Source organism: Buteo buteo, chromosome 4 (genome assembly GCF_964188355.1).
Source record: "Buteo buteo chromosome 4, bButBut1.hap1.1, whole genome shotgun sequence".
Classification (NCBI taxonomy): domain Eukaryota; kingdom Metazoa; phylum Chordata; class Aves; order Accipitriformes; family Accipitridae; genus Buteo; species Buteo buteo.
In genome coordinates, this window is record NC_134174.1 from 11,318,514 (window position 1) to 11,332,335 (window position 13,822).

At 39.9% G+C, this 13,822-nt stretch overlaps 1 protein-coding gene and 1 long non-coding RNA gene across 3 annotated transcripts in view; one reads left to right on the forward strand and one right to left on the reverse strand.

The window, feature by feature from the left end:
- Window positions 1–419: 419 nt before the first annotated feature.
- Window positions 420–11,612, reverse strand: LOC142029759 (uncharacterized). Its single transcript, XR_012650009.1, has 4 exons — window positions 11,121–11,612; window positions 3,283–3,364; window positions 2,449–2,530; window positions 420–1,130 (listed from the first exon to the last, which is right to left on the reverse strand). It is a non-coding gene; the product is annotated as an uncharacterized LOC142029759 (long non-coding RNA).
- Window positions 10,755–13,822, forward strand: part of HGF (hepatocyte growth factor) — a 60,481-nt gene continuing 57,413 nt past the window's right edge. For both annotated transcript variants that reach the window (XM_075024740.1, XM_075024741.1), the window contains exon 1: window positions 10,755–10,891. In XM_075024740.1, coding sequence (XP_074880841.1) covers window positions 10,816–10,891 — 76 coding nt within the window. In that variant the 5' untranslated portion in view covers window positions 10,755–10,815. The remainder of the gene's footprint in view (window positions 10,892–13,822) is intronic.

Below are 13,822 nucleotides of genomic sequence, written 5' to 3' on the forward strand. Positions count from 1 at the left end.
TGTGATGCACTGCTGAAAAATGCTTTTCCTTCCTGTTGCAGTTATGGCATGTTTGACTGAATACTCATTTCACCATGGTTGCTCCTTCACTGGAATTTTTGCTGGCCAGATGACCTATGATTCTCAGTCTGGATGTGTATTTTTCTGTCCTGACATCCTCTTCTTTGAATTATATCACAAAAGCTAGCTATTCATTCAGACTTGATTTTAAAAGGCTGAGATTTGTATTTAATCAATTTTCTTCTGTTTGGCTCAGAATAATATTAAACGGGTTCTCCATTTCACTCTGTGAGTTTTTGATCAATAGTTTGTAAGTTATTTTGGAGTCAAAGTCCTTTGACGTACCTTCTCCATTTTCATAAAAATACTCCCGTATGACTAGACCCAAGGAAGTTCTTTTGTATACATGTCTAAAAACATGAGTAGTCCCGTAGATATAAATGGGAAATAGCCCAGAATTTAAATCTGTGAGCATGTTTTATTACCTCTTTAAATGTGTCACACAGAAAAACTGGTTTATATTATTGATGATGAAGAATTAAGTTTAGGGCAAACCTAAATTCACTTGTGTTATACATTTTCTAAAACATAGTGGAATGAAGATTCATGAGAATTAGGATGTCAGGTAGACTTTTACATGTTCTTCTGAATCAAAGCTTCCATGTAAAAACCAGAATGGCTATAAGCAAAATTTAGAAATCTTTAGAGTTACAACAATTTATACATCAATTACTGCTTTTTGGCCTGCAGGATGTTACAGAGCTTGTACAGTATCATAGACTGGGGGCCATATTCCTGATGTGTCCCTCTGTAATGCCTGCTCCCAACTGTAACACCTTCAGATGTGATCTTTGTGATCAGTATAAAAGCTGGTCTCCATTGTTAACCTTCACCTTTTTTAACTTCCTTGTAACAGGTGAGCCTTGGAAATAAAGATTTAATAGTCTGCTGTTTATTGTGTCAATGCTTTGCCTGTACTAGATGGATACACTGATGTAAGTGATAGAACATTTCAAGCTGTTATTATTCCTTTACATCCTTAAAAATTTTCTTTGAAAATCTATTGCACTTTGAAGAAGTATTTTCTCTGGTTCTGTTGTAACTTCATATTTCAGCAGTCATTCCGGTGTCTGCAAAGTCAGGAAATAAGACAATTAACAAAATGGTTAGCATATCTCATTATGCCACCTAAAATGCCTGCTAGCTGGAGTTGTAGTTGCTAAATTTTGCCCCCAGATTCATGATACTTAATAAACTTTTCTACTTTGTTTTGTAGGCCAAAAACTAATTCATAGATCTTAGTCCGTATAACTGTATTTTTAAATTGACAATATACAGGAGGACTTCTGTAATTATGTGGGGTTTTAATAAAACATCTAGAAGAGAGAAAGAGAAAAAGAAGGAAGGAAAGAAAAGCGGAAAAGCAGAGTAAGTTAAAGGGAGGGGCTGATGGAGAGAGAGAGAAAAGGAGAAAATGAGAGAAAAAAACAGAAATAGAGGAAAAAGGAGGAAGAGGAAGGGAAAGCAAGAGAACAAGAGAAAAAGAGGGAGAATGAGAAAAAGAAAGTGAAAGAAAGGGAAAGAAAGAGAAAAAGAAAGAAAGAAAAAGAAAGAAAAGGAAAGTTTAAAATCCATATGCACTGTCAGCTACTGGCAATGAGGCATATAAGTGGTTTACCAGAGTAATTAGTGCTCAAAGTTTTTTTAAAATGTTATATACAATACTCAAAATTTTGGTTAATTATGTCTCCCATTAAAAAAAGGAAGATTATTTCCAGATACAGAGTCAGCTTTCTACACCAGTCCTTTCAATGGGACTATATCAGACATCCTTGTCATAAAATACAGATTAATTGTCAATAGTGTGCTTGCTATTTTAATCTTGGGAAAGAAATACCAGATTTTTATTTTTTTTTCCTGGAGAAACTATAAGAAAAGTAGTTTAAATGTTGTTCATCTCAAGCTGAGTGACATAGCCCTCTATTTCCTGTGGGTGCTCAATGCACATTCTCAGTGGTTTATTTGAAGTGCTTCCATAACTGAAGGACATGTGCATAAAATAATCTCAGGCAAAAATAAAGACAGTTTGTTGCCATTTCTCTTTAATATATGAATTGAAACCATACTGGTTTATCTACTGGGAATAAATGAAGAAATTGGAATGGTAAAAAATAGCTAATCAGATCTGTGGCATGTAAATCTACATATATTCATAACTGATGGGTTTATTTTCTTATTAAAAATTTTTTGTTCAAGTGTTTACATGAAAATCAAGTAAAAAACAGAGACATTCCTTGGTTTTGTTTTGGTTTGCTTTGTTTTTCTTAAGGAAAAGTAATAAAATTGCAACACCGAACATTTATTGTTCCATAGTATATGAAAAAGCTATTATTTTTTTCAGGTTTTTATATGTAAAACATTTTGTACTAGAAGTAAAAAGCAACTTACAAAACAGTATATTTGAAAATTCCTTATCCAGCTGATTTACCTCATTTTTTAGTTTAGCTGTTTACATCGGAACCTTGGTAGGCTACATGAAAAGAGAAAAAAGTCATAAATCACTTTGAAGATAATTAATTTCATAGCACCAAAAATTGGATGACCATCAAATGTTGGCATGTTGGAAAACATTGTAAGGAAGTATTGCTGCAAACTTGTTCTGGTTTTATACTTTTCCCTAGACAACTTTTATTGATTACTGTCAGATACAATTTCTTGTCTAGGTGGACTTGTCCTTCAACCCAATCTGTAGATTCTTAAATTAAAAAACAGTGTTACTGATCTGGGGAGTTAAATATACAATGAGTATTAATCTGTATATCGCTATTTTAAGAAAGTCTTCAGAAAAATTCGCAGTAATAATATAAAGTCAAAAATAATGTGTTTCAGTTTAGGATAGACCACAACTGCTATTCAGCAGAAAAAAAATACTGTTCCATAAAGTTTTTTCTATGCCACTATTGTAAATGCATTTGTTGCTTTATGTCAAGTCATATCAATCTGATTTTAGTAAGAAGATAATTTTATTTAATGATCTGATAAAAACAATTGAAATAGGCCATCATACCAGGTTGCTTAGCAGTAGTGTTCCAAATTCAAAAACTTATTCTTTGATAAGTTTCATTTTGGATGTGAAGAATGGGATCGAAACTTTGGCAAAGTTGAGCAAAGCTGATGCACGTGAACAAGCAGACAGCTTTAAAATTGTAACTTCAGCCCATAGATATCTAAATTCTGCTTCAATCTTATTTTTGCTGCAGAAGTTGGTAGCAAAATCCTCACCAGAAGAATACGCTGAAGCAGGAATATACTCTGTCACTGTTTAATATGCAGTGAAGCCTAATCATCCATGCTCAAATTTCACCTATAAGAAAAAAGGTTGGAAACAATTAATCTCTATGAAAAGTGGGGATTGGGTACTTCATAAAAATAGACATCATAGTGTTGCGGTATGGAATACTAAAAATAGCATAGAGAAAAAGTGTATATGTTTTATTGACAGAGCAAATGTAGGGCAATCACACTGTTATCAGTGTCATTTCAGTATCAGCATTGTAATACCTGTAGTAAGATCTGTAAGGGAGAAAACTGTACTGAAAAAGGTTTCTCTTTAGTATATAAAGAAATGGAAACAGCAGAGAAATTTAACAGTTTGCCCTAGTCTTCCTTTGAGAGTTCCTGTCCTGATTCTGCAGCCACATGTCCCTTTTCCCTACTTGACTATTTTCCAGTAGCTGCATTACAAAGCTCATATCCCAAACAAGGAGACTTTGATTCAAATAAAGTACCCAAAGCTTGTTCTTGAAAAGAAGTCAAGCTGAGATTCCTCTTCTGATAACATCTTTTCTGATGTCTTGGCAAGCTTTCTGTCTCTGGAGTTACAAACCTTAAACCAGGAAAGATCAGTGCTTTATGGCCATGAACTGTGAGTTCTTTTTTGTTTGTGTTTTCTCTGAGCTGCTATTAATACATCCTCATGTCTGAGAGATTGCTAGGAAACTGATTAATCCCCATTTATGTTTCTTTCTAAAAATCTTTAACAGCACCCTAGGTAGAAATTCTCCTCTTTGATATGAAATCCTAGAGAATTTACTCTTGACAAGCAAGTTCTGGAAGTCTTCATCCTCTGGAATTCAAAGGGCTAATGCTTTTGTCTCTGGATTTTCAAATTGCTGAAGTTATTCCATAATGTATAATTCACAGTCAAAGACCAGCATAATTTTATTCTTTGTCACTCTAACCATATTGAAAATACATTTTAAAATGTCTACCAGTCTGAGACATATTAGTATTTTTATAGCAATACCTCATTTTTTTTAAACCTCTGTACATTAATTTTTTTGTAGCTGGTCTTTCAGCATCAGTTTTGTTGGGGTCTTCTCAGTGTATCTCTCAATGATGTTTCTTTTGCAGAAGTATCATATTAGAAGATAAGAAGCCTTTTCTGTCTGCCAACCATTTTACCTCTTCTAGAGGTAAAATGTATACTACAAAGAACCTGTTTTAAACTTTTCCCAACTTAAAAGCATGCATTTAAGTTAAATAAAACAATACATGGGCTTGCATTAACATCTCTGCATTGTTTTTGTCAAAATTTTCCTGGAAATCCTTTTTGTTTGTTTATTTGTTTGTTTAGATTTTTTTTTGTACACTAATTTTTTTTTTAAATTATAAGTAAAAATTATGTCCTGATTTGAAATCCTTCAGCAGTTTATTTTATTTTTTAAAAAAAGAGCAATTAGTGAAAATAAAAAATGCTCTAGGAAATCAAAAAATTGTTGTCCGCTTTGGGATTTAACACCTAAAAAGATCTTAGAAAAAACTGCTCTCATTTTTATGGTTTAGCCAGTTAAATGAAAATATATTCAGCCAGGTATGTTCAGTGGTTTACTTAAGTGCACTTTTGGTTTTCACTGACTTAAAAAATGCAGAGGGAAAGGTCAATTATCTGCACATATAAAAGTTTCAGAGTAAACATTACTGTATTGTCAAAATCACATATATACACACCTTAGCTCAGGCGCTAAAACCATTAAACTGCTTTAAAAAGCAGATGATTTTAAAAACAATGTGATTTGGAGATTTCCTTAGTGGTTGAATATTTTGGTCTGATATTTTCAGGCTTTTCAACAATAAAAAAGATGAAATGCACTTAAAAATATTTATACAAATGTAGATTTCCTTGATCATGATTAAGCTTTGTAGTTTACCTAAATATGCTAAGGAATGAAGGCTCTCTGAATCAAAAAAGAACAGCTGGAAAAAGGGAGATCTGAATACCGGGCGATAACCACAGATGAATTGGGCCAAATCTTTGATTTTCAGACTATTTTGTCCTAGAGAATCTATCTTCTAATAAACATGAAAAACCACTTTTTTATTTGATAGAAATGAAACACTTACGGAGAAGCACAAATGGATGCGTATTTGAATGGTTAAATAATATAGAGAGTAACTACCCTTAGAGAAGTAACTCAGTAACTATGGCATGTAAATTAAGGGCTTCTGGGGCTGTTGCTTCATATCAAATGTATTCAGCTTCTGTTTGTTTTTCCAATGGTCAGTACCACAACTTGATTTTAGTAGACTAAGGTCAAAGAGAGGTTCATTTTTTCTTACACTCTTGCACAAAAAAATATCTATTGTAAGGGTTTTGCAGATCAGATTAGGCCCTGAGTAATACAAAGTACGTTAGAATCCACTTAACAGTACTCCCAGTGACGTTTATCCTTTCTAGACTTTCTTGGTGCTGCAGAGACTAATAGAAGAGGAAACAGACAAAATTAAACAAAAAGTTTAACATCCTCATCAATATAGCTAAACTCTGAGTAGAGTGAAGGATTTTTTTGCATTCCTAAAAGTCTATAGCCACAATGCAGCACATTTCCAAAAAGTTCAAATGGATATTACTGGGAATTTTTATGAAAATAATCATTTTGCGTGCACATTTGTTTGCAAAATTTATCTCTTTGTAGATAAAGCATTTAGGTGTGGAAATACCTAATTTTGATCTGGTCAAATTTGACATTTCCTACTAATAGCAATGTGCTGTTTATAGATATATAGATTCTTGCATTTTTCTTTTATTATTTTTTCCCAAAACATTGGGAACAGTAATTTCCAAACTGATCTTGAAGGGCTGTATTATCATCATCTGCCATTGGGCACCATGCCATAAATGGCTTAAAAGGCTTTCATACTAGAACTTAAAAATTAAGCCCTAACTATTCTTAGTTAGCATATAACATATATGTAAAAAGCAGTTGCAATATGTCTTGCACAGGAAAACCACAAAGGATTTATGTTATTAACTGACTGCAGGGATGAATGCTGGATTACCTGACTAGGGTTTAGGACCCAGACCCAAGCATCTGGGAGTCTGGGTGTGGGGAGAGTTGTGAATTTTGTATGTTTGAATATTATGAACATTATATATGTGAATTATGATGGATGGAACCAAGCACAAACAAGTCACTTTGGAGCTCATGTTCCTTTTAAACCTCAGCAACTTCAAACCCATACTTCTCATTCCCCAGGAGCATGCATCTGTGTATAAAATGATAAACTAGACTGTTTTGTATTTTGCACGTGCCCTGCATTATTTTGCATGTTTGTGCCATGAAAGTGCTCAGTCAAGGTGTGAAGCTGCTTGCACAAGTCTGTTTTAGGGTAGAGGAAAGTGCAACTGTATAGTTTCAAGCCAAATCATACCATACCTTGTGCCTACAAAGCCAGGTAGTAGCCCCTAACTAATTTTTATTCGTAAGTTCTGATATGGGCTGAAGAAATAAGAAGCTTTTTAAAGCTAGATAGTTTCCTTTATTAAATACACATGAAACTTTACCTGCGAATGCCGTGTTTGCAGGGGTGACCTCCTCAGGACTGTAGGTTAGTGCCTACATTGCAGAGGGAGGTGCGGCTCTTGTCTTAATCCTTGGGTTTCCCTGGTGGCTAATCAACAAGAAGTCTGATCTGAGGTGCCACGCTCTCCCGCTTCACTGCATGGGGCTCTAAACACTTGACTCATGTGGTGAATTTGCCCTCTGGGACTAGCAGTTCAGATCTGCAGCATTTAGTATGATGACACGCAAAATCCTTTTGGCTGAATCTAGAATGGTGGACTGGGGAGTTTCTGAGCTTCTGCTTTCAACTACACATTAATCCCTGTGCTTGGATCTTGTTATCCCCTTCTTCCCCCTCTTCCTTTCAGCCTTCCCACCCTATTTGCTTCTTTCTGTCTGTGTGAAGAAGGCTTGGGGGTTAGGCTGGAAGGTGCCATGTGTCCAGCTGGGGCTCTGGCTGAGGTGCCTCAGCGAGTATTGACACCTGGCATGTGCTGTGGCTCTGCTTAAACTTTGCCTTTCCCAGCAGTGTCGAATCTCGCAGTCCATACCTCAGACTTTTCCCTTCCTAGTCTCAAGCTCAGTTCATAAAAAAAGACAATAAAAATTTATCCTGCTTGAAATGTGAAGCACAATTGCTTGGTTTAAACTTCTCAGGCGGCCTGTGACTTTTTTATCAATCAACTCAGCGTTGAACAATGATCACTACATGCACTTGTTATTTCATTGGGCTTATTATCCAATAGGACCTTAACAGTGACACCTATACCAGATAAATCAAGAAGTAAAAAGGTTTATTTCAAACACCAGAGGGGATTCATATGACAGATGCTGTTTCATTGAGAAAAGCTTTCTTTAAAGCTAATTGTGACTTAGTATTACTGTGTGTGTGTGTGTGTGTGTGTGTGTGTGTGTGAAGATTCCTGCCAAAACTGTGAATATCTAGCATTTCTGAATAGCAAGTTACATCTGAAAAACAGATCCAGCTGTGGTTATGGTCAGAAAAGGGAATATAAAAATAGCAGTTTCTATGTATTTGGTCATGTCTGCTTACTTTTCCAACCAAAATAAAGTTTTTCAAACCTTCTTTTTTTTCATGTAGGCAGTCCAGAGCAAATACCTCTTTGGTAAAGTGTGCAGTTGCTCTTTTCTTTTTAGATATCTTCTACAGAAATATGCTACTTCCCTAATGCAGAGCTACACTGATTTGAAAGTCAGGTTATCAGGGCAAGTTTGCAAAGCTGCCAAGAAAAATAAAAGGAAAAAAAAAAAGAAAATGCAAAATCCCCACTCTCAGCTAAGCCCCCAAAACAGAAAAAGAGGAAGAGATTTATAGGTCAGAAAACATGCCTCAAAAGGTCAGAAAACATAACAGAATATTCTTGTATAAAACCTACAACTTTTGATTATCATATTTAGATCTTTAGTTTCTCTATGTGCAGACTGAAACTTAACACAGAATTCTTTTTGAAAACTTAAGCATGAAATGCAACTTTTGCAGCCTTCCTTCACACTGAAATTCATTTCAAGGTAAAATTTGATTGAACTGAACTAAAATATTATGCTTCAGTTGTAAAATACATGGGGCAAGAAGACACAGAAAAAGGATCATACTACATTTCGCAGTATATGATGCGGGACCAAAGAGCATTTTCATTTCCCAGATCCAGATGCAAAACTTTGTCTTGACTGCCTACAAATAGAGCATCTGAATATAGCATCTATAGGATCTCTCCTTTTCTAATCTCCCTTCTGCCCCTGGCCCTCCACTCCGTGTGCCCTAGTTTCCACTGAGGGGAGATATATCAGGCTGATGCAAAAGGCAGAGGTGTCCTCTAGCAGGTCTCCAAAATTGGACAAATGGAGAACCAGGACTAGCGAGTTGCACTTGCCCAGGGTAATATATGCAGCCAAAGAAGCTTATGCCAATGACTTGAGCTCTCAAGCAGAACTGCAGCTATATCATGAATAATACACAGGACTATGTATTAATAATAGGAATCCATATAGCAAAGTATTTTCTCCATTAGGGAGCACCCTTGTCCTCAAGAGACACAGCAGAAATCTTCCTAAAATTCAGGAGAAATCTGACTACAGGCCAAATACTCCCCTCAGGGAAGACAGTGGCAAAAAAATCTACTTGACTTTAATGGCGCGTGATTTTGTGCTTTATACAAAAAAAGGTCACTCATCACATGCATGGAAAACAAGTCAAATACATCTGGTTAACAGAATGTAGCTATTTTGGGCTCAGCGTGGTGCTATGATTATTTTTGTTGCTTATTGTTTATATTTATGTCTATCTTTAAGCACAGGGAGAAAACCAGAAAACAAAACCTAAGTGAGATAATCATGTTCTATCAGTTGCAGTGGACAAGGATTTTGCACAAGGTCATTGGCCAGTGGAATGCATTTTCTCTGTTCTTGGGTTATGCATCTCTAAGGAACTCCTGTAAATCAGCTTTTATTCTTGGGAGAAAAACAAAGACAGAAAAAATCCCAACCTAGAAATAATTTTCATTCTGCAGATTTCAGAAAGTTGTGTTTTGGGGTTTTTTTCCTCACATAAATGTGTTTTCCCTGTAATGCCAAATGTTCAAAATATTTTCTTCACAGGCTCGCTCTCTCTCAAATCCTTTCTGTACCCTTTCTTTCACTTACCAAGGCAGTAATTCCCAAATGGAAATTTTATGTTTTGCCACTGGGCATAAATTGGGTGAAAAAAAAAAGTTTTGGGAATATAGGAAAAAATTGAATAAAAGTTAACAATGAACATTTGTGGCTTGGGAAACAACCTGTTTTTAAGAAAAGCTCTTTCACTCAAAGGTGTTTATCAGCAGTATGGATAATAAGTCTGGGCGAAGGAGCCTGGGCTGGAGAATGAGACCTGTTTTCTGACTCATGTGGCATGGGGCCACATGCAGATCTCTGGTTTATGCAAATGGTTTCTTGTGTTGTCACACACTTGTGCTATAGACGGTAGGTGGGTGCATGGGAGAAAGGAACAGTTTAAATCACGGCAGAATTTTTCCTGAAGTGTTTATTTTTGAAGACTCACGTGTCATGAAGGCCGGTCTCTTGACTTTAAACAAAACCCAATGCCATGGCTTCCACGAGGTTAAAAGGAAGCGCAACAGAAGAATTACAACCACTTTGCCTGCGACAGAAGGAAGGTCAGGCCTCACTTTGGACCGAGGCTTCTCTCCACAGAGCAACGCCAGGCAGCTGATACTTGACCTTTAGATTCCCCAGAGTTGCCACAATTTTGGGGAAGTGGCATTTGTCAGATGGCCAAAGAGGGTGATGGAAAGGCCAGGCTGGAGGCCAGGGGCAGCCATGGGCAGGTGGGAGGAAAGGTGTTTTCTTCCTGGGAAGTTGGCCTTGTTTTCTCCTGGCCATGGGGTCGGGGAGTCCTGCTGGAATGGCGCCGGATGAGGCTGCTGCCTGGGGTTGGGGCCGAGGGGCAGGTGGAGAAAGGGGGAAATGCCTGCAGGGAGGGAGAGGTTTGTTGGGGCTGCAGGTGTGAGGGCAGAGGGGACGGTGGGGCCAGGAGGGGCTGGGGGGGAGGCTGCGGGGGGCTGCGCAGCAGCAGACACCAGCCCCGGGGCAAGACCCCGGTCCGGCTGCTCCTCCTGAGCCCCGAAGGGATGGAGGGAGGGAGGGATGGAGGGAGGGAGGGATGAGGCGGTGGGAGCCCTCTCCCTGGGCTGGCTGCGGGGCGGGAGGGGAGGCAGCTCCTGGGGAGGGGAGGAGGAGAGGAGGCAAAGAGGGGATGTTGTTAAACAGTTTCTTACCGTAAGAGGGAGTTGGGACCCAGATCTTTCCAGTTAATCACACAACAAACTTAGATCATCGCAATAAAAAGCAGCTCGGCTCACTCTGCCTCCTCGAGTGACCGGCCGCGCACGGGGTCCCTCCGAGGAGCCCGCTCCTCTTCTCCTCCCCGCCAGCCGCCGGGGGGGCCGCCGGCACCATGTGGGCCGCCCAACTCCTGCCAGCCCTGCTGCTCCATCAGCTGCTGCTGCTTCCCATCACCAGCCCAGCGGCAGGTTAGTTCTTCTATCACTTCGCTAGCGACCCCCCCCCCCCCGACCCCCCACCCCGCCGCCCTCCACCTCACAGCCGCACCATTTCCTCGCTCCGCCGTGGCGAGGCTGGGTGCTCGGGGCGGTGCACCGGGCTCACCCCCCCTCACCTCACACCCACCCCCCGCCTCCCCTCACGCAGGTGGGGCGGGCGGGAAGACCCCGCCACCTCCAGCGCCCGTTCGGCTCCTACCTGCTCGGCGGGGCAGGCGCCTCGCCCCGCGGCCGGGCGGGGGCTGAGGTGAGCCGGTGCCCGCCCAGCGCCTGCCCGCCGCCGGGGAGGGCTGCGGAGCGGAGCGGGTCGGGACAAGGCGCGGTCTGTCCGCGGCAGGGGGACAGCGGCACGTTTTGGCGGTCGGAGGAGAGGTGGGCGCTTCGCCGCCGCCGCCGCCTCCGCGGGTGAAGCGGGGGAACTCGGGGGTCGCTCGGGACGGGGAGCCCTGGGGAGTCCGAGGGAGGGAGAAGGAGCGAACGCTCGGCGCTGCCCGCGCGTCTTGCCGGCCCTCAGCAGGACGGGAACGCGTATCCTTAATTAACAAGCGGCGGAATGAACGCTCAGTAACAGGAGTTGACGAGGGATACCCAAACGCAGGACGGTACGCTGCTGAAAGGGAATGTCCTTGCTGAAGTTCAGCAGCGTGAACATCCTATTTCCAGACTGAAATACTTGTAATTTCATTAGACGTTCCCGATGAAATCCGGCAGGCGGGGGTGGGGGGGGGGGGGGCGGGTAAGGAACAAACAATAAGTAATCAAGTGCTGGAAGCTCTTTAGCTGAATTTCTTTCCTGAAGTGTCCCCCTTGGACTGGATATCTGAAGAGCTAACTCTGTGTTTCTATTGGCCCTCTGGGGAGACGTTTAAGGAAAAAAAAAAAAAGTTTGCAAAGGTTTCTACAAACCTTTCCTTCCTTCCTTCCTGCCGGCAACATTGTTAGGGTCAGACCTTTGCACAGACAGAAACAAAAGACAGCCGCAATTCGGAGAAAAGATCTGCCAGGAGCGGGCAGGGTGAGGGCAGGCACATGCAGCGTCTGGGTCCTGGGGCAAGGTCTGAGAGCATCGGGCAACGTGTATGGCAAGTGATGGCGATGGTTTCCAAGGCGTAACTACAGTTGCTAGTTAAAAAACTAAATGTTTTGAAATAGGATTTCAAAGTGGAATATTTTGTGATCTGAGTGGGCAAGTCAAAAAAAGACTGGCAGCATCGCATGCAGTAAAACCTGTCGTTTTTCCCCTACAGCAGGAATGTGGTTCTGTAGGATGCTGAACGTCTCACCAGAGCTTCTGTGCTCGGTCTGCTCAATGATGACTTTGTTTTCGCGGGCATTCTTAGCAGGTGACACAGAGATACAGACGCTGTGCTGCTACACTTTCACTTTTCTGAACTACTTTTCCATGTACATTGCAATTTCCATTTTATGGGCACATGAACTCTCTGAAATGTGATGACTAGAGCCAGTTAGGAATTTTCTGAGGATTTTTTTTTTTTAACTGAAAAATGCTGACCCTTCAAAACTTTTCGCAAAAATAATTCCTTTTAAACAGAAACTTACTGTGGTTGGTTCCCCCAAATCAAATGAAAGATAAATTTGCATCAGGATACATTCACAATAGCTTGTGGTACCTGCTGTTGAGAAACCCTCACCTATGACAGAAACTCATCAACTGATGGGCTAGTTTGAAAAAAAAGTGGAATAAATCCCCCCCCACCCCCTTTAATCCATGGACCGAAGATACAGAAACTGGTCTATAGCCAAGTTCATAAGAAGCTAGGTCATGCCTACTCTCTTGATAGTCAGGGTGCTTTTCTTGAATGAGAGAAAGTCCTTGTTCTCCCTGACAGTAGGCTCTTAGCTCTGATCTGTAGTTTACCAAGCTCAGTGTATATTTAATCTATCTAATGTTCCAACAGGAGAGGTTGAAAGACAGCCTCAGTACTGCCAGTATCAGTAGGCTGACAAAGAGGGTTGTGCCCTAACCAAGGGGCTCTCCAGTTTAGAAGTGGATGGTTCATCTTGATGTGGAGGAAAATTAGATTTCCAAAACTTCAGAATTTTTCACGGAGTAGAACTTGTTTTCTGGCCAACTTTCATAGTGACAGTTTCTTGGCAACCCTCCCTTTCTTAACTTTCTTCCCCCACCCGCCTTAATATTAATCAATCCTATTGTTTGCCTTATGGGCAAGAAAGATGACTCTCACCACACACTGCCATTGTACTTACCTTGCTTTTTAAAAATATATGATCTTCAACAAAAGTGTCTGGATTTTTACAATGTAGGCAAGGGGAATTTGTATGGCATCTTTGTACGGGATGTTGAATTCTTTTTATTAGGATGTTTTTAAGAAAGATTAATATTTGCCTACAAATTTGTTCATTTTATATATGAAAAACAAGCTAAGTGATGAAAATAGAATTTAAAAATAGGAAAAAAAAGAAGTCTTTTGCTAATGCATGTCCATACTTTTTCTATTACTGTTCTGTCAAAGCTGATTTTAAATGTATCTAATGATGAGTGTTATTTCTTCTGTTAATGGATCTTGTAGGTTTGGAATCCCATGCCCTAAGTTCTGTGTGAAGACAATGTCCTGTGTTACCAGGGTTGCTGACTAATACATTTGGGTTATATTAATGGGTAAAGAAAAAGGAGAGTGAAGAAAACACAGAGAAATTTTAATGTCAGCAAGCTGTCCACGCTATCAGTTTCTGAGTTTCTTTTTAATATATAAAAGATAAGACAGTGATTGGTGAAAGATAAATGTGCAAGTTTCCTATAGACTACTTGCCTAGTCATTATCAATATCCTGTAACTCTCTGTCACTTGCACAAAGAAATTAATCTGTGGCTAATAACTTTATCAGGGAGTTTTCTTCCTTGTTCAGATATTCTCATTAT